This window comes from Callithrix jacchus, chromosome 9, assembly GCF_049354715.1.
Source record: "Callithrix jacchus isolate 240 chromosome 9, calJac240_pri, whole genome shotgun sequence".
Taxonomy (NCBI): domain Eukaryota; kingdom Metazoa; phylum Chordata; class Mammalia; order Primates; family Cebidae; genus Callithrix; species Callithrix jacchus.
In genome coordinates, this window is record NC_133510.1 from 37,069,412 (window position 1) to 37,095,274 (window position 25,863).

General features: G+C 35.9%; 1 protein-coding gene across 4 annotated transcripts in view; it reads left to right on the forward strand.

Moving 5' to 3' along the window:
• The window catches only part of CPNE8 (copine 8), a 261,517-nt gene that overhangs the window by 180,499 nt on the left and 55,155 nt on the right, over window positions 1-25,863 (forward strand). For all 4 annotated transcript variants that reach the window (XM_002752370.6, XM_054238177.2, XM_035255835.3 and 1 more), the window contains 3 exons: window positions 2,236-2,311; window positions 7,569-7,622; window positions 8,631-8,692. In XM_002752370.6, the coding sequence (XP_002752416.1) occupies window positions 2,236-2,311; window positions 7,569-7,622; window positions 8,631-8,692 (192 nt within the window). The remainder of the gene's footprint in view (window positions 1-2,235; window positions 2,312-7,568; window positions 7,623-8,630; window positions 8,693-25,863) is intronic.

Sequence of the window (25,863 nt, forward strand, 5' to 3'; positions counted from 1 at the left end):
CTCTCCCTTTCATGATAAACAGGGTCCTTTCAGAACAGAAAGCTTATGTGGGCAGCACACAAGATTCCTAGTCCTGATACCAAAGAGATTGTCCTATACCCATTGTTCATTACTCAAATCTGTAGAGACTTACAAATTTAACTAGAACAAAAGAGAACCAAATATCAGAGAACTGCTACTTTTAAAGTTTCCCAATAACTTCAACACAGGCATATCAATGTGTAGTTTGGTAAACTTGACCATTGCAATTGGGTCTAGGTTTGTTATTCTGTCAGACTGACTTTATCCAGATGGATGAGAAACGATTTACTTGAGACCAGGGAATTATCACTTCTTTCTGCAATGTTTTTGATAAGCATAGTGTGGCAGGAATTTAAGTGTTAACAATTAAGAGTTGAACATTGGATTGAAATAATGAACCAAGCATGGGTAAGTTTGGCACAGTTAGAAAATGATCATAAGGGCTTAAGTGATTCGGGCATTTTTAAGGCCTGTATATTAGGTTCCTACCACTGCTGTGGTGAGCCCTGTTTATATAAGGCTCCTCTATACCCATCGATATCGAAAGGTTGTGTTTGAAGTGCTCTAACAGAACCTTTTATCTCAATGGTTATTAAGATACCTGAAACTTACATAAGAATGGGGGAGGATGAATTCTAAACAAAACCTTCGTAACTCAGAGAATTTTAAAATTGCAGTGAAATAAATCATGACTATAAGCTTAAACTTTTGAAGGTCAAAGATAATTATTTTATTTGTTCTGATTAAACCAGTATTACCAGATTTTATACGAATTGTACTACTACAAAATTACTATGTAACACTAAAGGGCTGTTTTGTGAATTTTTTTTTCTGGGTAACTTGAAAGCAAGTTCTAAAAGTCTGGGTTCATAAATAGGAATATGTCACCGCCTACAATTCTCTGCTTTTCACGTATTCATACTAATCTGCTTCTGAAATTTAAATCTAGAAGAGGTCAAGGTGATACAGATATAAAGAGTAATGTTTCACATAAAATACCATGAGATATTAATATATAGTAGGGATTCTAGGGAGAATAGAGGACTGTATACTTAAGTGAGTTTTATCTCAAAGAAGTTCTTTAAAAACATTTCTTTTTACCATAAAAACTCTACTAAAATCAATGACAGCTAGCTTTTTTACCCCACCATATCCTGTCTTTAACAATCGATATTTTTATTGGTTAAACACAACTTGTGTATTACTTGTTACTGATTGCCAGGTCCATGAAAGTTTCATGGATTTTAAGCGATTCATGGCTAAATATTAAATCTGATGGGATTTGAGGGAACATTATTTTTATGGTGTGGAATAGCTTGCATTTGCCAAACAAATTGGCAGAACTTAAATTCTATTATATAAATGGCTACTGTGACATCTCTTATCTTTGTTATACTGCTTTAGCTCCTACAGTCTGTATCTTTTTCTAACATAGTACATTTCACTGTTGCACTGAATACCAGTAGTTTGCACTTATTTCTCAGCAGTACATGTTCAACTTAGCATTGGCCATTAAATTAACTCAAAGGAGTAGAGCAAGAGTCTGCTCTGAACTGCCGAATGCTTAGCATGTTTTTTGTAGTTGCACAGGTCAATCTTAGTTGATAAAAGCTTTTTAGTGAGAACTAATACATGTTTACTCAATCCTTACCCCTCCTCACCTAAACCAAGAATGCACCTGAGAAGGTAGTGATGATCACTTTAAGGTGAAGAAATCTGAATTAACATGTTGGGATTGATAAAATATTTATTAACTATTAATATAGAAAAGAAAGTTTAGTGACTAATATCCATGTTAATGTGTTATGCTTTTTAAAAATAGCATCCTAATACACTCTGGCCATAGGAAACTTTGAAGATTTTTTAAATATTATATTTTAAAAATAGATATCCATTGATATGGACAATAATCAATTTATTAATATAGTTTCTAACTTTCATCCTAATTAATTGTTTGAATAACAGGTGATTTAACTGTTTTGAGATATCAGTTGTTAAAACTAGTATACGTGTTTGAAATGTTAATACTGGTGGAATAAATATTTGAATATTAATAAAATATAATTGTCCAGTATACATAATTTTAGATTAATGAACAATGTAATTATGTATTAGTCCTTTTAAATATCTTATGTTATTGTTATATTCATAATAATATCAAGTATTTTTTATAATTACTAAACCTTTCTAAAAACTTTTTTCCTTTAATTTTAGTCATGATTTCATTGGGGAATTTACAACAAGCTATAGGGAACTTTCTAGAGGTCAATCACAATTCAACGTATATGAGGTAAGAGGCATTTTATTTTACAGTTGTTTTTTTCTAGAATAAATAAATCTGTGCTTCAAAAGTAGGGATTCCTCAAAATGTAATTGCCAAGGGTTAACTAAGTGCCAGTGTGTGTCAGAATCTTTGAAGTTGTTGAGCATTTTTAGATTCAGTGATATTACTTCTTCAAGTCACATTTAAATGTCTTTGGTTTTTAATTCTTGTGTATAAAGCATTTTACTTTAAAAATATGGATATGAGTTTATTATTTCTTAAGCTTCAGCCTTTATGTTTTGACTTTCTACCAACTTCCTCTTCCACCCCTTCTTAATAAAGAAGAAAACTAGGCATTTTAATTGTGTCAATGTGTCATTATAAAATGAGCTGTGGTCTGCATATATATCTAAGTACCTTCACTACTGTTGAGGTGGAGACTGAGGGAAATGCAGTCATTAAATAAATCCAAGTTGTTAAAGCAGACACATTATAGTTATTTCTGCCTAAAACCACTGTGCCAGTTACTCACCAGATATTTGTTGAGCATATACTATGTTCTAGCACTGTTATTCCTTGAGGTATGGTATCTGTACATTTCCTATAATTTTAATATATGTGGGTACTGAAAGAAAATATCTCAGTGTTTCATCAAGAATGGTAATACTTCTCTGCCAGGTTGATGTTAAAATCGGCCTCTATTAAGTAGAGAGTGAAGAAATCTCCTTCTATTACTTTATTCCATCATCATTTATTCATTCATAAGAAATTTTAGTAAGTAGTTTCTATATTTCATGTTTTGTGTTAGGCCCTGGGGATACAGAGATGAATACAAATTTCAGTGTCTTATGGGAGAGACAGATATAAAATATGTTTTGTATAAAATATGTTTTGTGTAGATTGATATGTGCTCTATATTGTGGTATACTTACTGCACTATGAAATTATTACAGAGGGGCCAAACTCAGTTCAGTAAAATTTCTCAGTCAGAGACAAAGATAAAGTAATGCACCAATCTATCTGGGTCTTTCATGTAAAGATTTTTATGGCTCTAAACAGGAAATAAGTCATGTAAGACATGTTGTAATTAGATACATACCTATTTTGTCTGCCTAGTGTCAAGGCTGAGGAAAAACAGCACGTGCACACTAGTTCTGCTGATCAACAAATAATACTCCAGAGATTAACCACTTTTACTTTCTCTAGCTTTTATGCCATTTTCTCATCATTGGTTTCAGTCCGTCTCCAACTCCCTTGTCCAATAAAGCTTGCTAAATGACAAGACTGGTGCCACATCTGATGAGATGACAAGGAAGCTTAATGTTTATTTCTCCCTAAATACCTGTAAGACCATGACTTCAAATATAAATGTCTTCTTATTATACATACGTATTTTCAAAAGAAGAGATCAGTCTGAAGAAAATGTAGGAGACCATTATGAATTATGTACAAGTAATTTTAGGGTTTCAGTGGACAGTCTGGTCCAATACATTGTAAACTTCATTACCTGTACTTGTGCAAGGGGTTCAGGTTTATCAAGGCAACTGAAAAAATTTCCAGCCATTAGTCCTTCAAATAATTATTTCTGCCACTTTCTCTTTCTCCTCTCTCTTTTTGGTACTACCATTCTCCTTGTGTTCTTCTGCTTAATGGTGTCCCATGGCTCTTTTAGTCTCTGTTTTTTTTTTTTTTCCTTTTTTTGTTTTGTTTTCAAGCAGGAAAATCTCAATTGACAAATCTTCAAAATTACCGCTTATTTCTCCTGCCAGCTCAAATATTCTGTTGAACCCTCCTGGTGAATTTTTCATTGCAGTTGTACTTTTCCAGTTGAGAATTTCTGTTTGGTTCCTTTTTGTATAATTTTGATCCATTTTTTTATATTTTTCATTTGGTAAGGAATTGTTTCATACTTAATCGTTTAGACATGATTTCCTTCTTTCAATATATCTGTAATGGCTGATTTAAAAACTTTGTTTGCATGTCTGCAAGTCCCCAGGAACAATTTCTGTCAACTACTTTTCTCTATGTATAGAAAAGTGTGGTCCATACTTTCCTGTTTCTTTGAAAATATTTTTGTTGTTGTCGAATGCTGGAAACTTTAAGTAATATAATGGATTATATTGGAAATTAGATTCTCCACCTTCTCCAAGGTCTTCGTTTTTTGCTCTTTGTTTAGTGATTTTTCAAGGACAAATTCTACAAAATCATTACTTTCTGTTGTGTGGGTTACTTAAGTGTTTGCTTGGTTAGATTTGTGATCAGCAGATGATTTGATAGAGATTTGTGTACATTTGGGCACTCCTTATGTGCTCCAACAATGTCAAATCCTGACTTAGCTTTCACTTGTTGGAGTAGAGACTTGAGGTTGGATGGAGATGAGAATTCTGTAGATCTTTCCTGGGCAGGTGTATAGCACTTCAAAGGCTGTGGCCTTCCAGATTTCCAGCAATAACCCAGAGCTTTTAATAGCCCTCTATAAACATCCCATTCCCTAGATCTTCCTTTTTGTTTTTTGAGTTAGACTCTTACTTGGCCCACATTAAATCATCACCTCCAGCAGGTATGCTGTTAAAAACCTGCCGCTGACTGCTTTTCACAAAAGTCCTGGAGATAGGGGTTCTCCTTCTGAGCAGGCTTTAAGTCAATTAATGACAAGCCCAAGCCCTATGAATGGAGCTTTTCCAGAAAGCTTCCATATAGGTCAGTTAATGACAGTTCTCTATAAAAACACATTCTTCTAAGTTATGTTTTTAATTGACACATGATAATTGTAAATATTAATGGTGTACAGTATGGTGTTTCAATATATATATACATTGTGTAATGATCAGATCAGGGTAATTTTCACATTCATTACCTCAGATACTTTTTGAAGAAGTTCATACCCATTCTGTCCCCTCCAGTGGCTTTTAGACTGTTGGTTTACACAGCTACTGTAGTTGCTAAGCTGACTGTTTTCAGTGCTATTACAGAGCTGAGAAAAGTAGGACTAGAGTAAAGAAAATTAAAATGACATAGTGAGATTTACTCTTTTTCTTGAATGAGTGATCATTGATTGTTGCAAGCCTTTGTTAACTTCCAGATTCATGAAAAAATTTGATTTTGGCAATGTTTGCTAATGTTCTCATTGTCTTTATGGACACACAATTTTTCAGAGCACTTTATTCCATCATTCTAAAGTTAGTTTAATAGTCCATAATTCAGTTTAGAAGTGACAAATGCTACTTTATTTATATATTACATAACTTTATTATTGTTATATCAGATGTATTATTGGTGATTGAAATAATCCTGCATGATTAAACAAAAAAATTATGTAATTAAATTTAATTATGTAATTTAAAACCAAATAATCTGAGAAAATTTTTCTGTGACAATAGTACATTATAATGTGCTGACAGGCAAAAGACTAATAAGAACTGAAAGATACTTATGAAATTATAAAGTGGCTCCTAAAATTTAGGAAAACCTCTTCTAAACCAAAGACATAATGCTAGGTGAATGATTTTTAGGTAGAAAAATGCTGAAATACAGTTTTTCAAAAAAAGTGTATCACTGAACTCTTTATTTTCAAACTTTTGATTGAATGAATTTTATTCACTGGTTTCCTATATATTGTTGAGAGCTGTGTGTTCCTCAAATTATCTGGAAGAATTGAGTAATTCTTCAAACCTCAAGATCAAACATTACCTTTTTCCTCCAAACAACCTTTTCCAAACTTAACCACTGAACTATCTGAAAAATGTGTGATCTTACTGGTGATACCCACCATCCTTACTGATGCATGTTTTCCTATAGAATGTGTTTATTTAGGGCTTTCTGAAATATACAGTAAGTAATACATGGGATGGATGACCATTTCTTCTTTAGATTTTCTACTTTAACCTGCCAAATGTACGTTATTCTGGTGTCTTAATTTTTCTCTGCAAGCAATTTTCAATGGGGCTGCCGTATTTAATGCTTCATTACTTCTTGCATAGACTATTTAAAATAGGACCCTAACTGTTGCCTCCATTTTCTCCCCTTACAACTCTATCCTGTAGACAAGGGGTTCCCATCCCTCAGAACACAGACTAGTACAGGCCTGTGGACTTGTAGGGACTGGGCCACACAGCAGAAAGTGAGCTGCAAGCAAGGGAGCATTAGGGCCTGAGCTCTACCTCCTGTATGCTCCTTATGAGAATCTACTGCCTGACGATCTGAGGTAGCAGTTTCATCCCAAAACCATCCTCCTCAGCCCTGTCCAAATATTCAATACTGTCTTCCATGAAGCCAGTCCCTGGTGCCAAAAAGGTTGGGGACTGCTGCTGTAGACCTATTGTATCATTCTCCTGTTAAACATCAACTAAGTAACACCCAAACTCCCTGGCCCAGGATTAAGGATCTTAACATGGCCTCAGCTTATGTTTTCAGATTCACTTCTGACCTGGTTGTGTGGGCTCTCTACCCCGGCCAACTTGGATCAGTTGTTTTTTCTTCTTTCTAGAATGGTGTATTTATTGATTTTTTTTTTCAATGGAAGCCCTAGTTAAAGTAATAAATTATGGTTCAATTAATACTTGTTCACAAATTATTTTATCTTCTTTCCCTGTCAAATGCTTTCCCCATATTTCGGATTGAGATGATCTGAAGAAGTCTCTCTTCAGGCAATTATGTATTATATTTATCCTATTAGATTGGCAGGTCTTCTTACTCATCTTAATATTCCCAATATCCCCTAATGTTTTATGAAATATAGAAGTGCAATCGAATTAACTCAGTGAACAAATAGTCAAAAGGCCAATCTTATGTCCACAATCCAGACATTTACCAATTACTATGTAGCATTGGTAACTGGTGGAAATTACTATCATTATAAAGCAATAGTTAGGTCAATAGATCCTTTAAATATTCACACATTGGATGATTTGCTGTGTTCATGTATTTAATCTAATTTTTAAAGTTATGTCACTTGAATATACTTTAACAACCCATCATTTTTCTATAAAGCACTCATCAGTTAGGACTAGATGTTAAAGGTCTCTATCATATCAAGAAGGTGACCATAGTTAAGGGTAATCAATATGTACAGGTGAGAAGAATATTACAGATAAAACTTTTTTTTAAAGATAGTCACTATTAACCTGTGCAGAGAAGTTTTGGCTGAATGACTGTCCAAAGTCAGGCTGAAAGCATTTGCTAATGAATACATGCCTAAGAAGTGAAGGCCACAAGTTGAACTACAAATGTTTGAAAAGTCAGTATAAACCCTAACACATTTCAATTGTTTTGTCTGCTTTTTAAGGTGGTGAATCCCAAAAAGAAAGGAAAAAAGAAAAAATACACTAATTCTGGAACAGTAAGTCAAATTTTATGTTATTTTTTAAAGATTAAAATAAATGAATACACATATATCTATGTCATCTTTAATCCTACTGGAAGCAATTGAAAATCTGAGCTGTTCCACTTAGTGTTTTAATATGAAGGAACATAATAGAAAAATCAACTTCCCAGGGGACTGATTGTAGTGAATACCTGATACAAGATAGTGACTTGGCTTCTTATAGATTCTTCTAGGGGCTGCAAGGCCTCTGAGGGAGGCTGAAGGTTGTATTATGAACCCTTCATTCAGTGGAATCAGAGTAGAGTGAATCAGGGAGACATAAAAAATATGAGTGGAAGTAAGAAATACTTTACTTTTTACAGGCTGTACTTGATAAGTAAGACTCATTTCATGGTATGTGTATGTGCTCATTCAAAAAAGTTGTCATTATAATTGACAACTCTGTGGGAATGACGTACTAAATCAGTGCAGAAGGGTAGAAAGATGGAAATATCAAACAATTGTAAAAAAGTCAATACTTTAAGAAAAAATGTACTGCAGAGTTTTTACTTCAGGTTAAGTTTTTTTGGGGAGAAGCAAAATCTAAGTTTTTTCTGTTTTCTTTTAAAGATCTCTATAAAGCAAGACAATTAAAATATTAGATGGGCTTGTTACAGAAACATGACTGAAAACACACATTTCCTCTTGAAGCTTTGCTCACTGACTTTGGTTTTTTGGTTTTAACTCCCTTTCATCTTTCCTTTTATCTACAATGGGAAATAACACAATGTCCTTGTAGATAATTTTCATGCTGTTCTTCAAAGGAAGTAAACTGGTCATGGAAAGACATTGGTTAATTTTTTTTGGTCCCTTTCCTTCAGATAATTTTAAATGTAAGAACAATCAGTCCTAGCAGATGTTAATAAAAAATAACATCTTTAGTGATTTTCAAAATGCAAAGAAATATGATTTTCTCCCTAATAGAGAAGAGTCTATTTGGGGTTACAAACAACTAGAAGGTAATTTTGTCTTTTTCTGTTTCAGGTAACTTTACTCTCTTTCTTGGTAGAAACAGAAGTTTCATTCCTTGACTACATTAAGGGAGGGTAAGTCATTCTCTGAAATTGCTTCGTTGTTTAGGCATTTCTTTTAAATGTGTATAACAAGCACTACCTTGAGGTACCTGGAACTGAAATAATCACCTTTATTATATTTTGATGGCAAGCCTATTGAAAAAAAAGAAAAAAAAGAATATTTTTGTTTCGGATATAAAGAAAAAAACTTGCCTACCTAGAGCTACTACTTCTGGGGAAAATTGTAACTTTTCTTTAACCAAGAGAAAATACTTTATTGTATGATTGATAGTTATAGATAAGGTTATTATGTGTACTTTAATAAGATGTTTTTGTTTGCCTAATATATAGGAAACTTTACATACACTATTTATTATGTGTAATGTAGGTGAAAAGCTTGGGGCTTGATTTAAATGTGTATACTAGGTTAAGATTATTAAAGGAGAGCCAGGCACAGTGGCTCACACCTGTAATCTCAGCACTTTGGGAGGCCGAGGTGGGCAGATCACAAGGTCAGGAGATCAAGGCCATCCTGGCCAACATAGTGAAACCCCCGTCTCTGCTAAAATGCAAAAAAATAGCCAGGCATGGTGGCACATGCCTGTAGTCTCAGCTACTTGGGAGCCTGAGGCCAGGGAATCACTTGAACCCAAGAGGTGGAGGTTGCAGTGAGATGAGATCACGCCACTGCACTCCAGCCTAACAACAGAGCAAGATTCCATCTTAAATAATAATAATAATAATATAACAGGAATGTACCTTGTCATTAAATCAGAATGCAGAAATAGATGGTGTAGTCATTTACTTGGTCCCAGAGCTCTCAGATAGGAATACTTTTCAGGAAAAAAAATAGTTGTAATCATTTTTGAAATTTTTCAAAACCCACACAGATCCTGTATTGGTAGTGTATTGTAAGTTCTTATACCGTCATAAATAGGGAAGTCTTTTCAATTTTCCCTCTCATTTTAACCAATTTCTTCATTTTCTTAACCTGACCAAGTATCCCCTGTATTACACTGTTCTCACAATGCTATAAAGAAGCTACCCGAGGCTGGGTAACTTATAAAGGGAAGAGGTTTAATTTATTCACAGTTCAGCATGTCTGAGAAGGACTCAGGAGAGTTATAATCATGGTGGATGGCTGACAGCCAAGGGGAAGCAAGGCATGTCTTACATGGCAGCAGGCAAGAGAGTGCCTGTGAAGGAGGACCTGTCAAACACATAAAACCATCAGATCTCGTGAGAACTCACTAACATGAGAACAGCATGAAGGAAGCCACCCCCATAATCCAATCACCTCCCACCAGGTCCCTCCCTCAACACATTGGCATTGTGGGGATTGCAATTTGAGATGAGATCTGGGTGGGGACACAGAGCCAGACAAAACCATCTCCAGAGATTTATAATAAGCATTCATTGTCTTGCAGTATAAAATGTCTACATATTCTGTTTGCCTTCACCTTGTATTTTCCATATGTAATAATGGAGTGAAGCAAATTTGAATGTGTTTAGTGACTTTGTGATGAATAACAAACAGAGATATTACTCATATAAACCTCTTCCTAATTATGATTCAGCAAGTGCCCCCACCCCCAACCCATACAGACTCACTGGTAGAATGTCCTCAGGCTGAAGAAAGGGATGAGCAAATGGGAGGGGGCCAAAGGAACAAAGATAGCTTCACAGAATCCAGGGAACTTGCCTCTTATTGCTCTTAGTTAAGGAAACAAGGCAAACCAACAAACAAAATACCTACTTAAATGAGTAATCCTTGCTATATATGCACATCCAACATGCAGAGTAGCTGCAGACTCAGAAGCAACAGTGGTTGTTTCAATAAAGTTAGAAGTGCAAAATAGAAAAAAAGTTTGCCAACTCTTAGTATTTCTGTGTCTGTGCCTATTTTTATTTTTAGAAGATGGAAAAATAGAATGCTGAATTTGACATAAAAATATATTTTATTTCTATAAAAATTCCTTAATAGTTGTAGGTAATAGTGTTACAGGATCTTTAGAGTGTTGTTTTTCTGACCTGAAACCTCTGGCAGGTGGCACCTTTTCCTGAGTTTTCTTGTTCCTGCTGGGCTCATTCCACCCACTTGGCCTGGCAGGCTGCACTTTTCTCATGTTACCAGCCTGGATCCCACGCTTGCCAAGGGCAAATCAGGCATGGAGCGGCAAGGGTTGTGTGAGCATGGGATCCAGCCACCGTGCAGTAAGATGTGCTGGCTACTGAAGCAGGGCAGGCAGCTCTGGGTGCTGGCACAGGTGCCAACTCTCTGTGAGGCTGTGGCTGGTCCAGACACACCACAAGCAGCTTCCCTGGCTGGCACCAGGAATTCTGTGGCACCCAGCAGCTTGAAGATGCTGGACACTGCAGGACCCCAAAGATGAAGTCACAGCCCTGGTTGAGGGAGCTCCCAGGCCTGGGTTTCCCATGGGGCTGCAGCTATTCTTTCCTTTGACTGCAACATGGTGAACAATGGTCATTTTTCAGCCATGTTTGTGTTATAGCTCTTTTACCTTTGCCGTTTGGCAGGTCCCAAGTTCTTCTGTGACCAGGACTAATGAGGTACACCGAGAAGTGGAGGGTGAGCCAACATGAAGAGTTTTATTGAGCAATAGAATGGCTCACAGGAGACCCACAGGGGTACCTCCTTTTTGCAGTCAGGGTGTCCCAAGTGTTTAGCTCCTAGCAAAGGGGAGACCCTGGAGTGGGAAGTTCCTCTCTGCAGGCAGGTTGTCCTGTCAAATTCCCAGCTCCCAACAGATAGGAGGCCTTGGAATGGGTTGCTCTTCTCTGCAGGCAGGCCCTCTCATTATCTCCCCAGCTCCTAGCAGAGAGGAGGCCCCGCTGTGGGTTGCTCCTTTCTGCAGCTGGTAGTCTTGATGTCCCTGCGAGTCTCTAAAGTGCACAGCAGAAAGGAGGCCCTAGAATGGGTAGCTCCTCTCTGCTGCTGGTCATCTCCATCCTCAACAGGCATCCATCCCCTTCTGCTCAGGAATCTGTCTGTCTCCCGCTGCTGTTCATGGCACCCAGGCTCAGCCTCGACTTTGCTGCAAGATCAGAGTGGGTGCCAACAGCAGGAAGAAGCCAGGAAGTGGGAGCAGGCACTTCTGAGACTGAGAGGGCAGGGGCTCAGAAGGGGGCAGGGATGCCTGAGTGAGCAGCCATGGTTTGCACAACTGCAGCTGTGTGGGGAAATGGGAGGCAGCAGCTCCTGCCTGCTCCATGGAGCAGGTGTGGCCTGGGTGGCCCCGGTCTGTAGCTGTGTTTTGAATGGCTGCAGCGCACCAGGGGAGCTCCTGCCCCAACTCAGAAAAGGCTGGGCTCCCACTTGTCTGTGACTCCCACACACTCCATGGAGCATGCAGCCCTGGCCATGCCTCCCTGCTGCAGCCAGCGTGATGGCAGTCGCAGGCTCTCTGGAGTAGCTGCTGCCATCCATAGTTGTTAAAGAAATGAGGTAAGTAAATGGACATCGCTAAGCACCTTTATAACTTGAAAGTACTTGGTATATTTCGTTATATTTTACATATAGAAATACTGATTTGTGGTATTGAAATGTTACCAATTGCTTTCGGTTTTTGTCTTTTGGTGTATAAGCATGTGAAGAGTATGTATATGTATATATAAGAGATGTCTAATGTATTTGGTCATCAGTGCAAATCTAGCAGTATGTGGGTGTGAGTCTACCAGTACGAAACATTTTCAGAATCTGGTACCAGTAAGTCATTTTTATTGTTTGTTCTCATTCTCTTGTTGAAAATTCTTAGGGCTAACCAGAGCAGATGGGTTTCTACAGTACCTAAGCAATGACAGTCTTAACTCTATCACACTGATAGAGTTTGCATTTTTACCAAAGGCTTACCCCAGCCTATCAACTTACTCTCAGATGTAATTTGTGTATGATAATAGCTAACATCTGCTATTTTCATTATTTTTTATAATAGTGGGATCACATTATGTGCAATACACTGCATTGTATGTTTTGTTCATTAAATGTACTGTGTGTATATTCTAGTACATCACTACTACCTTTTTGTAAACCATTTTCCATTATGTGACTGTACATCATTTAATTAAAAAATTTCCCGTTAATACATGCTTTACTTACATCCATTTTTTATCATAAACAAAGCTGCAATATAAATACATGGTACATGGCATTTTGTACACTTCATTAGTGCATGTGTGTATAGATATGCAAGCATGTATGCAGATTCCCTTCCTAGAAATAATGTTATTGGATTTAATGATATATGTATTTCACAACTTGTTAGATTTTATAAATTGTATTTCTAAAAGACTCTAAGAATTTATACTTTCCAAATCTGTGCAGGATGTTTATAATGTCCTTACCCTTACCTTAATGTGGCATCATCAATTCAGGGATCTTTTTTTTTTTTGAGTTGGAGTTTCGCTCTTGTTACCCAGGCTGGAGTGCAATGGCTTGATCTCGGCTCACTGCAACCTCTGCCTCCTGGGTTCAAGCAATTCTCCTGCCTCAGCCTCCCGAGTAGCTGGGATTACAGGCACGTGCCACCATGCCCAGCTAAGTTTTTGTATTTTTAGTAGAGACGGGGTTTCACCATGTTTACCAGGATGGTCTCGATCTCTTCACCTCGTGAGCCACCGCGCCCAGCCTCAGGGATCTTTTTTCTTTTCTGACTTCAAGGCTTATTTCTTTATAGTTTTGTTGGGGTACAGGTGGATTTTGGTTACATGGATAGGTTCTTTAGTGGCAATGAAATTTTAGTGCACTTATTACCTAAGCAATATACACTGTACCCAATATGTAATCTTTAATCCCTCACCACCCTCATCCAACCTTCACCCCTCAAGTCCCCCAAAGTTCATTGTATCACTCTTATGCCTTTGCATCCTCATAGCTTACCTTCCATGTATAAGTGAAAACATATGATGTTTGCTTTTCCATTCCTGAGTAACTTTACTTAGAATAATGGCCTCCACCATTACCCAATTTGCTGTAAAAGACATTGTTTTGTTTCTTTTAACGACTGAGTAGTATTCCGTGGTGTGTATATACCACACTTTCTTTGTTCACTTGTTGGTTGATAGGCACATAGGTTGGTTCCATATATTTGTAATTGCAAATTGTGCTGCCATAAACGTGTGTACAAGTGCTTTTTTCATGTAATGACGTCTTTTCCTCTAGGTAGATGCCCAGTAGTGGGATTGCCGGATCAAATGGTATTTCTGCTTATAGTTCTATAAGGCATTTCCATACTGTTTTCCATAGCAGTTGCACTAATTTGCATTCCCACCAGCAGGGTAAAATTGTTGTCTTTTCACCACATCCATGCCAACATCTATTGTTTTTTGACTTTTTAAAATTATGGCCATTCTTGCAGGAAAAAGGTAGTATCTCATTGTGCTTTTAATTTGAATTTCTCTGATAATTAGTGATGTTGAGCATTTCTTCATATGTTTGCTGGCTTTTTGGATATCTTCTTTTGAGAATTGTCTATTCATGTCCTTTCCACACTTTTTGATGGGGTCATTGTTTTTTCCTTGCTGATTGGTTGGTGTTCCTTATACATTCTGGACACCTGTCCTTTGTCAGATGCGTAGCTTGCGAATATTTTCTCCCACTGTGTGGGTTATCTGTTGACTCTGCTGATCATTTCTTTGGCTGTGCAGAAGCTTTTTGGTTTAATTAGGTCTGATTTGTTTATTTTTGTTTTTGTTGCATTTGGTTTGGGGTTCTTAGTCTTGAATTCTTTGCCTAAGCCAATGCCCAGAGAGTTTTTCTGATGTTATCTTCTAGAATTCTTATGGTTCAGGCCTTCAATTTAAATCTTTCATCCATCTTGAGTTGATGTTTCTATTAGGGGAGAAATGGAAATTCAGTTTGATTTTTCTACATGTGGCTTGCCAGTTTTCCCAGCATCATTTATTTGAATAGGGTATTCTTTCCCTAGTTTTTATTTTTGTGTGCTTTGTTAAAGATCAGTTAGTTGTATTTGGCTGTATATCTGGGTTCTCTATTCTGTTCCTTGGTCTATGTGCCAACTTTTTGCCAGTACCATACTGTTTTGGTAATTATAGCCTTATGGTATAATTTGAAGTCAGGTAATGTGATGCTTCTAGATTTGTTTCTTTTTACTTAGTGTTTATTTAATGATGCGAGCTCTTTCTTTGGTTGCATATGATTTTTAGGATTTTTACTAGTTCTATCAAGAATGATGCTGATATTGATGGGAATTGCACTTGAGTCTGTAGATTGCTTTGCGCAGTGTGGTCATTTCACAATATTGATTCTTTTCATCCATGAGCATGGGATGTGTTTCCATTTGTTTGTGTCATCTATGATTCCTTTCAGCAGTATTTTGTAGTTTTCCTTGTAGAGATCTTTTACCTCCCTGCTGAAGTATATTCCTAGGTATTTTATTTCTTTTTTGCAGCTGTTGTAAAAGGGATTGAGTTCTTGATTTGATTCTGAGCTTGGTGAATAGCAGTGCTACTGAGTTGTGTACATTGATTTTGTAACCTGAGACGTTACTGAATTTATCAGATCTCGGAGCTTTTTAGATAAGTTTTTAAGGATTTCTACATATACAATTATATCATTGGCAAACAGCCACAGTTTGCCTTCCTCTTTTCCAATTTGGATGCCTTTATGGCTTTCTCTTGTCTGATTGCTCTGGCTAGGACTTCCAGTACTATGTTGAATAGAAGTGCTGAAAGTGGGCATTCATGTCTTGATCAAGTTCTCAGGGGGAATACTTTCAACTTTTCCCCATTCATTATGATTTTGGCTATGGGCTTGTTATATATGGCTTTTATTACTTTGAGATAAGTCCTTTGTATGCCTGTTTTATTGAGGGTTTTTATCATAAAGCCATGCTGGATTTCATTAAACATCTTTTCTGCGTCTATTTAGATGATTATGTGTTTTTCTAAATTCTGGTTATGAGAGGTATCACATTGATTAACTTGCATATGTTTAAACGGTCCCTGCATCAATTTAGAGGACTATTTGCCATAACCTTTCCGTTGTTGGGTTATGCTCATGTTGAATCTGAATTGACAAGTAAAGCCTGAGGTCATCAAAAAGGTGAAAAATCATGAGGTAAGATATCATTAACAATAATTATATTGATTCTTTAGCTAGCTCTGGTTCATTTAAAATATGTAGTTGAGCTTTTGTGATTTTTTTTGTGCCTTTACATTAATTTTATAAACATTTCTCTTACGCCAGATGCAAGGGAGCATGGGTATGGAGAAAGCGTTAAACAGGCAACTGTCAAGAATTGTTTATCAATTTTGCTGAGTCAAAACTTATAGTTAAACTCACAGAAAGAACTAAATTGCAGCAGATAAAATCTGAAATTTTATCTCTTCTATTTTCTCACAAAAAATAATGAAATATAAAATTATAACAATTTTAAGTTGTTTTGTTTCTCATGAATCCAATTAGAAATTATGCAGAGTTAAGAAAAGACACATTTAAATACTAAAACAAAATGTTTTACTAGCCTTTTAATATCATTTCCTTCAAAGGAACTTCTTTTTAGGCCTGGTTTTTAGTGTGCAATATTATACACTGCCACTAGTTTAGTTATTATTGATACAGATATTTACATGAAAATACAAGCTCGATTGTTTGTGAAGCCAGATTGTTAGTTTGTTACTTTTCATTCATTGTCTCAGTCCCTAAAATATTATGTTTAGCTGCAGTAGACAGATTTATGGATTCAGGTGCACAGTGAGAAGGTGAGACAGATACATACTAAATCAGCCAAAATCCAATTTCTATGCAAATATTACCTGAAATCCAAACCTAATTTTTAGATTTTTTTTTATAAGCAGTGCCGTGTTTTTTCTGGAGTATGAGATACATTGTATGATTTGAAATAGTAAAAAGTTTTATTTTCTAAACAGAAGAAGAATATTCATAAAGGAACTTTGTTATAATGTAATAAACACTGACAGTCTCTTCTGGATTATTGACCTTGGTGTCATCATTTTTAATCATACTCTGTACTTTTATCCCTGTAGTTAATTTATTTCTTCTTACTTATTAAAAGTAATTTTAGATATTAAAATTTGAACACAATTGACTACTTAAAATGTTTCATAATCTCTAACTTTTGGCATTGAATACTTTATCATTAATAAGGACAATATCCAATTCACTTCAAATTATATACTGTTATGAAATCTAAGATAATTTCTTAGGTAGCATCATAATTATTTGTGAATTGGGTTAATTCACTTTTGCAAACTTGGAGAATATATATTTCCATATTCCCAGTAGCTCACACTGTAAGTTATCTGAAGACAGAATCATACATTTCAATTTGGTTCTTCTGCCTTTTAGTCCTCTGTGTCTCTCAAGTGTTATGAAACTCCGGTTTCCCATCACCATAACTAAGGAACAAATATCTATAAAGTTTTCCACATCTCTTTGATTGGCAGATGAAGGGGGAAAACAGATCCTAAGGTTTGTTGCACAGTGAGTCCCTGCTAAGCCACTGGAATTTCATGTCAACATGAAATCCTGGTCTATGCTTTTGTCAGAAAATTGAGTGTGTTAGAAACTTGGAGGTCTACAGACTCTTTTTTTCCTTTGAAGAAAGGCCAAACTCTCATCCAACCAGTCCACGTGAGCTGACACAAATTTCCCTGGGTGTCATTTAAATTTTTATTTGTATGATTTGTTAATTCAAAGAGACATAATTTTAAAATATTTTTATAGGTCTGAACACAGAGTGGCCATTGAATACAGAGTAATTAGTCATTGGAAGCATGATTTTCCACTCTTTTTTTCTCCCTGATTTTTTAGCAAAATTAAAACATAATGAACAATAAAACTTTGACAAACTGGAATAGAAACCCTCACATCTGTCTCTCTCAGACTTTATCAATTTAGGCTTTTACTCTCTCCATGAGTCATACAGCAATCAAGTAAAGCAGATGCCAGGCTTTCTGGAAAAAGAACATGCTTTTGTATTGCCTCTACCAGAATTTGTCTCACCTGAACTTACTATCTTCATTGTAGTTACTTGGAAGAAAGGCAAAATCAAGATTAGAAGCACAAACTGCTTGTTTTCTCCATATCTTAAATGAAAGGGAGTGTGAGAGAAGGTAACAGGAAAGACAGTGAATGGGTAGTAACTTCTAGGGAAGAAACTTGGTAAGGAATAAATAGGGAAAAGTCAGCCCAATTGCAAAGAAGTGGTTGCTGATAATTAAGACATTGTACAGTAGTGGCCAAGAATTTGGGTTCTGGCATTTATTGTACAGTGCAAATCCTAGATCTGCCTCTCGTTAGCATAACCTTTTTTCATTTCTGTGAAATAGAAATATAAATAACAATGCCTATTTCATAGAGTAGCTGTGAGGGTTAACTAAATTTCGTATAGTTAACCGTCAATTAATGCTAGCTACTTTTATGAAAAATCTCAAAGTTCTAATATGTCTAAGCTCATTTTGTCATCATATTGTTGTAGTAATTGCCCCAGTTATGAGAGAGATGAAGAAAAAAATATGTATTCAAATTTTAAAAGCCAGAAAAAGTTACTTTCTTGTAATTTATTTCTATTTGAGGATAACTCCAGTATATTTCTTTCATTCCAGACAATCATGTTCGTTCCAACCCAAACTCGACCCTAAATCTAAAACTTGTTTGAAAAACCTTTAAAAAGAGCTATCTACCTATCATAAGCTAATCTTAAAGCCTAAAATGGGCTTCTTGATATGCTAATTTTAGAGGCTAGTTGAATATCAGTAAGTTCCTTTAAAACAAGCCCCATACAGATTATTTTTTTTTAACTTAAACATACTTGAAACAATTGAAAAGATTCTGTAGAACATTTAACTTAGTTTTATATAATTGGTGGCAGGCTGGGCACTGTGGCTCACACCTGTAATCCCAGCCCTTTGAGAGACTGAGGCAGGTGGATCTTTTTAGCCCGGGAGTGCAAGACCAGCCTGGGCAATATAATGTGACCACATCTCCACAAAAATCAAAAAATATAATAGTTGGGTGTGGTGACACATGCCTGTTCTCCCAGCTCCTCTATGGGCTAAGGTGTGGGGATTGTTGAACCCAGGAGGTTGAGGCTGCTGTGAGCCATGATTATGCCACTGTACTCCAGCCAGCCTGGCAACAGAGCGAGACCTCTTCTTAAAAAAAAAAAAAAAATGTCATTGCATTGGATATGTTGCTTCAGGGAGCACATCTTGCCAGAACATGCAACACTCTAAAGTGTTTTCTTTTTCCTTAATCCAATTTCTTATTCGAAACTGAATATACACGTCTAGGATTTTTTTATAATGCTGCTTGTTGTGGCGCCCAAGTGCTTTGCATTCATCATTCAGTGGAAAGCTAAACCCTGCAGTGCTGAATAGGGATAAATCTAATAAAAACAACCCAATTCAGCCTTCTATAAATATATTCACATGGAATATTATCATATCTAAACTGAACTCATCCAAAGTAATATTTAGGAAAGAAACTTTTAGGAATATGAAGAAGACTCTCATAAACACTGATTCGGTTAAGGTTTGAATCTCATTTTTATATGTTTAAAATGTATACTTGGAAAGCTTAGAGATGTATAGTTACATACTGTACGATTGTGATTTCATTGCCAGTTTATGTTATGCTGCAGATAATTTTTTTTTTCAGAGCTCTCCATCTCAAATCATAGGAAACTCTTCAGGAATGCCTCATCATTAGGACTAGCACTAACATTGCCGAATACTGACACTCTGTTGGTATTGCGCAGCTTCATAGTTACGTTCCTTGATTATGGTGTGCACTTTTAACCATGCACAGTGAAAACTGAAAGAACTGAGTGATGCAACAGCAGTGAATTTTTGCAAGACTATTATTAATACTCAAAAAACAACTTTAAATCTTTTCCTCCTGATGGTATGTTAATAATTTTCTTCTATAAACATATCACTTTTCTTTGAAACTAAGAAACTTTTGTAGGAACAAAATTTTATCACCTATTTCTATGAAATTGTTCTATTGTAGACAACACATTTTGCTATTTCTAAAATAGTTTCAATGTGGTGGGCAATTAGAAGGTTGGGGCTGGGAGCAGGACAAACAGAAATACATAAATAACAATAGCTTACCAAGGGCAGGTGATAGTAGGGTAGGAAAGCATTTATCACTGACATTGCTTAGAACTGCTAGTGTATGGTGATATTAAAATGTAGGCTGCATATGCATAAGTTACATTTTACTATATTTATTAAGTTCTGTGCAGACAATGTATCCCTCTATTCCCTGCACTGGTTGGATCTTTGTTGCCCCCACCCTTGAGACATCACTAACCCACATTAGGGGGAAGACTAATGGAAAATAAATTTGTGTTAATTTTCTGACCCAACAGAGGAAAGGATTAGTATGAACCAGAAGAAAATGGCATGGGTTGCTTAAGGAATTTGTCCTCCAGAATATGGAGTATTTGCTATATGCAGTTACTCTAGAGTTTTATTTCTAACATTTAGAAGTCTCCTTCAAAATAGTTGTTACCTCTCTGTCATATGAGAAAACTGGGGCCCAGCGAGTTTAAAGTTTTGCAAGGAGTCACAACTAGCTAGCTAGTGGTGATGCTGGGATTCAAACTCCAGTCTATACGACCCAAGACTTCACTGTCTTCCTGCTGGGCAGGCATTACCTCTCTGGCACCTACCTCATTTTAAATAGGATTCTGATGGATAGTGCTTACATTTTCAGTTTGGGGTTGATTTTTTTTTTTTTTTTTTTTTGTATTTTGATTATGTCACATATATTTTCTAACTATTGGTTAGAAAAAAGATTGGAAAGTTTGCATACCTTTTTGATAAGGTGTTCTTGACTTGCAGGAAGATAAGCTAGCCTCATGAGGTTGTACTTGGAGTACTCTTACTGTGTGAAAAAATATATAGAAATCAGTCTTCAAAGTCTAGAGAAAGTAGAAAGTTTTATTAATTTGTAAAAACTGGATTCAGTAAGGAGAAAGAATAAAGAATTGAGGAATTGTATCACTTGTCTCCAGTTTTTTTATTATTTTTACTTTTGACATTTCACAGATCCCTCAGGAATCCAGAGTGTGTGAAGGAAATAAAGGTTAGAAAATAAGGCAAAAAGTCAAAGTTTATTATTACTTCATGCAATGTAATTTTGTTTGAGGAAGTACCTAGATATCACCTAATAAAGTTAGATCATAAATTCATGTTGCAGTTTTGGGTTGGGCAGTTTGGGACCTTATTAGTGGGTGTGAAGGAAAGGAAATCTTACTGACATGGGAGGGTCAGATACTGAGCAATGACCCAGACCCAGAAATCTGATGAGAATTATACAATTCAGTATTCAAAGAAGTATGCTATACTCAGGTCTGAAAAACTAGTATCAATAATCGTGATAATAAGGAATCAGCTACTTAATGGGCCTTCTAAAGGACAGGTGCTTTTATGGTCCTCACAACAACAATCCCAGGAAGGTTTTATAATTCTTTACAAGGGAGCTGCAGAAAGGTTGAATAGTTTTTTCAAGATCACATGAATCATAAGTGAAAGTATTTATATCTAAATTTGCATTTGTGCATCTCAAAACCTGCCCTCATTCTAGTAGATCTTACTTGGCAAGGGCAGTTAATTCACTGAGTAGTTCATGGGCATGGGATGCCAGAATTTTGAAGAGGCAGTGAAGTTTGGAATCAGGCATCTCTGTGCATGGTCAACCACTTTTAAGAAAAGCAAAAAGAGAAGACAGAAAAGGGCTCAAGGTTTAGCCCACAGTGAGAGAAAGTCAAGAAGGACTAGGTTGGATGACAGTGTTTAAGGCAGGTGTACTGGGGGTTCAGGGCATGTTCCAGAACCAAAGTGGGAACTAGAATGCATATTGGTAAATCAAGGCAGAAGCCTAGTCCTGGTACCAGCATGGCAGAAATATAAGGAATATTATAGTTGGGTGAGCATCCCAACTACATTTACAAGTTCTAGATACCAACAGCTAGTGGGTCTGAATCTGTTTGTCAAGATTAATTTAAAGAGGAATGGAAGAAATTCATTTCATAATTTACAAAGTTCAGTTTGTTCAAGTGAACAGGATTTGAAATTGGGAAGAAACGAAAACAAGCCTTCTGCACACCCCCCTCACAGTTGTTAGTTCTCTGTAATTAATTCATAATAACAGCTGTAGAAAACACATGTTAAGATGGTATTTCTCTCTCTATATATATATATATGTGTGTGTGTGTGTGTGTGTGTGTGTCAAGTTTTCTTTGACACACACATACATACTTGTTTCCTTAGGATCTTTGCTGTGCTAGTAAATTACTTTCATCTTGACATTCGATTTTTCTGTCATCCACAGCTTTTGGAAATGTGGCAGAGTAAAAGGGACATTTTCCAAGTGCATATTTTAGTAGTACTAGGACATATGTATTGGGAAGTCTCATGAGATGTTAGTACTAACTCATGTAATTTGGCAGGCATAACTTTTATATTCCAAAATATAATGCTGCTAACTGGATTTCATGAAATCCTGCTGTCTGGTCTGCTTCTGAAACATAAAATGACAGCTAAAGTAACACATCCTAAACAAAATGTTTCTAGGATTTAAATGTGATTGTTTTATAAATATTCTGTCAGGAGTAATCTTGTATAAATTTGATTTTTTTTTTTTTTACTTTGACACGATTGGTTTTTTCCTCTGATACTAGGCTTCAAGCAATATTAGAAAATGAAAAGGGGTAATAACATTACTGATTAAAATGTTGTTTGGTTTACTTTTATGACAGATTATTCATTGAAGTCTTCAAGAAACCTGTTTTATAGCTCGAGGTTATAGTATTGCTAGGAACTTTCTTTAAAATTTTTATCAGTTAATATTTCCTATATACATAGAATGTGACACTTGATTTATAAGTATATATTACAGTATGAATGGAAACTCCTAGGAATCATGAGATTGAATAAACTGGTATTCACAGTAAATGTGCAGGTGAGTTTTAGGTTATACTATTGATTTTGAATTTACTGATAAAATACTGTGCCATCTTTGTCATTGTTTTTTAACAATATAAAGCTGTCGTTTTGCTCTGTGAGTACAATAAGGATGCTTTATTTGCTCCTGTTTTTCTTCATCCTATAGCACAGTGCTTGGAAATTGGAAGATGCTCCAGAAATCATTGTTGAGTTGTAGTTTTCTAAGTAGAAAAATGTCAATGGTATGGTAGTACGCCAAGTGACCATCGCTACCATGAGCTGCTTTGTTTAGTAAGCCATAATTTTTTCTTTCTGGGCTGAATGCTACAGCTAATTCAAAGTAATAAAGGCGAGAGATTCTTTCTGACATGGAGAATGAGACAAAAAATTAATCAAATCTTGTCATCAGTCACTGAATATGCATCAGGATTCTGCTTTCCTCATTGAGTGTCTCTGTTGCAACATAATTACCAAATGCTCTTATTTATCTTTTAGTGCTAAATGAATGCATCCACCATTTATACTTAGGCTTAGAGTGTCCTGGGTTTCAACAGTACTCTTGGTCCTCCTTTCTTTCTTCACCCTTTCTTCCTTCTTACCTTCCTTGTCTCCTCTCTCTTTTTCTTATCTTTTCTTCCTTTCTATAGTTCATTATGTCTTATGTACATAGTCTACATGGTTTTGGAATTTAGTTTGGCTATTGAGTTTTAGTAAGTTAGTTTAATTCTAAATATCTGCTCTTTTTTATTTTTTAAGAGACAGAGTCTCACTTTGTTGCACAAGCTAGAGTGCTTTAGTGCAAGTATAACTCACTGCAGCCTCAAATTTCTAGGCTGAGGAGATCCTCATGCCTCAGCCTCCTGAGTAGCTGGGACTACAAGTGTGTACCACCTCATCCAGTTATTCTTTTAAACTTTTCATACAGACTGGGTCTCAGTATGTTGCCCAGGCTGGTCTTGAACTCCTGGCTTCAAGTGATCCTCCCACTTCAGCCTCTCAAAGTGCTGGGTGATACACTGTGTGTTTACAGGTGTGATACACTGTGCCTGGCCTCTGCTGTCTCCTTCTTTTTTACTATTATGTGTGGTTCTTTAGTTAGTAGCCATAACTTTACTTTGTAGCTTTGGGAGGCACAGCTTTGGCTTTGAGAGGAACTTTGCATCTATGACTATGAAGTCTTGTATCTGCAATTAATGCTTCTAAGAAGTGGGCAGTTAGGCTACATCTCTTGAGCTACCCTGGATAGAACAAGTTAGAAACAACCTTAAAACAAATGCATCCATTTGCCCAGTAAATACAGTGAGGTTTCAGTATGTGGAAAGCATTCTGCCGACACTGTTATGGGAGAGAGTTGAATCAAGATAATGAGGTGTCTTTCCCTACAGTGTAGAGATTGAACCAAAAACTGAACTTCTAAATTGATCTTTATAATAAGCTAAAACATATGTTCTTAAAGCTCAAAGTTATTTTTTATTCCTAATGAGATGTTATTTGAATAAAATAACAGAAAAAAGAATATGTACAGATTATTTTATTATTTATGTATTTGATAACATACTTGATAGAAGGAAAATTTTGCCCAAGCATGAGATTATATCCAGATGCTTTTTATCATTAAGAACCTCTGTCTAGTGTTTTTTCTAGATTTGCAGCATAGTAATTAGTATCCTTTATTGTGTGCCTATTATAGCCAGGAAGTTTGCAAATATTTAATTGGAGAAACATATTAGTATAGGGGTTATGATTATGGTCTTTGTGGTCGACATAGATTTCCTTCTTTGCAAAAAGAGGATTATAGTGTCTTCTCTATAAAATTATTTGTGTGGTTAGCTGGTACAAGCAATGTAACCTCACATTATATATAATGTGTGATATATATAATGTGACTATATTGTGATATATATGTATATATATTATGTGTATAAAATAAAAAAATATATATGTAATAGCTCATGTTGTTTCCTGTCAGTTCTCATTTCATTTCTATGTGCCAGGCTCTTGCCCTCCAAGAGTTCTGAAATTTGGCTAAGGTCACCAACTGAGTTGCTGGGACTCAAATCCACTTCATTCAGATTAAAAATCCACACCCTTTCTAATCTACCTTACTGCCATGTATTACAGTCACTTCTCTCGCTAGCACAGCATGATGAAGCAGTGTGCTGATGGTTATTTTCAGTCCCTCAAAAGGGCTTTTATCTGAAAGTGTTCTCCCAGAAGTCTTCCTATATTCTTTTTCTAAAAGTTTGTACTCACCTAGGTTCATAGTGGTTATGTGTTATGCTCCAAGTTAGCCTATATTCTTAGCCTATAAACCTGATTTCTACTTTGAGGAAAAAATACCATATAACTATTAATATAAAGGGAATCTATACTAGTTTTTGTTAAATGTAAGCATGAATGGTTGTTTTTCTGTAGGTGAAAAAAAAATGTGTGAATTTGATTCAGTCCCTGTATTGTATTTAGGTCTTTTCAGGCTGCATATTTGGAGAATGAAGAAAATATCCCTAAACTTTTTACTTTGAGAACTGCAAGAAACCCTATGCTGTAGTGCCAGAATCAGATTGCGCTATTTAAATTCCATCATTATTTATCCAGTAGTTCCAAACTTTGAAGTGTTAAATCAATTGTGCTGTGTTTCAAAAGTAACTTGTTGCTAAAAAGTAGTCACAGTACTCGTTTTCAGATGACTTACTTTTTAATTAAAAATATTTTGTAGATTAGATGTGATTCCATGTTGTTACAGTAATTATAGAATTGTTATGTATTTGTGCTTTTACATTTTCTCTGGTAAGAAAAAGGTGGAATTACATATAGAGTCATAGATATATTCAAAAGCAAATTATTTATGTGAATGCCACCTCAGTAGTTTCCATCAGGAGAAAAAAAAGAAAAAGAAACTAAACTAATTCAGTAAAATAACTTTGGGTAACAACTGTGTGCTGAAATTTAAAAATATGTATACAGATGGCCCCCAACTTACAACAAGATTATTCTTTACCGCGGTGCAAAATCAATACACATTCAGTAGAAAGAAAGCAGTATGATGCTCTTTCCTGATGCTGAACAGTGGCCAGAGCTGCCTGTCAGCCACAGGATCACTGGGTAAACAACTGATACTCTACAGCGTACTGTGTTGCCCAACTCTAGGTTAATGGAAGTGTTCAGAGCAGAATAAGGTCGCCTAGAGTAAGCTATGACTTTCCTTAGGTTAGGTATATTAAATGCATTTTTTGACTATAATGTTT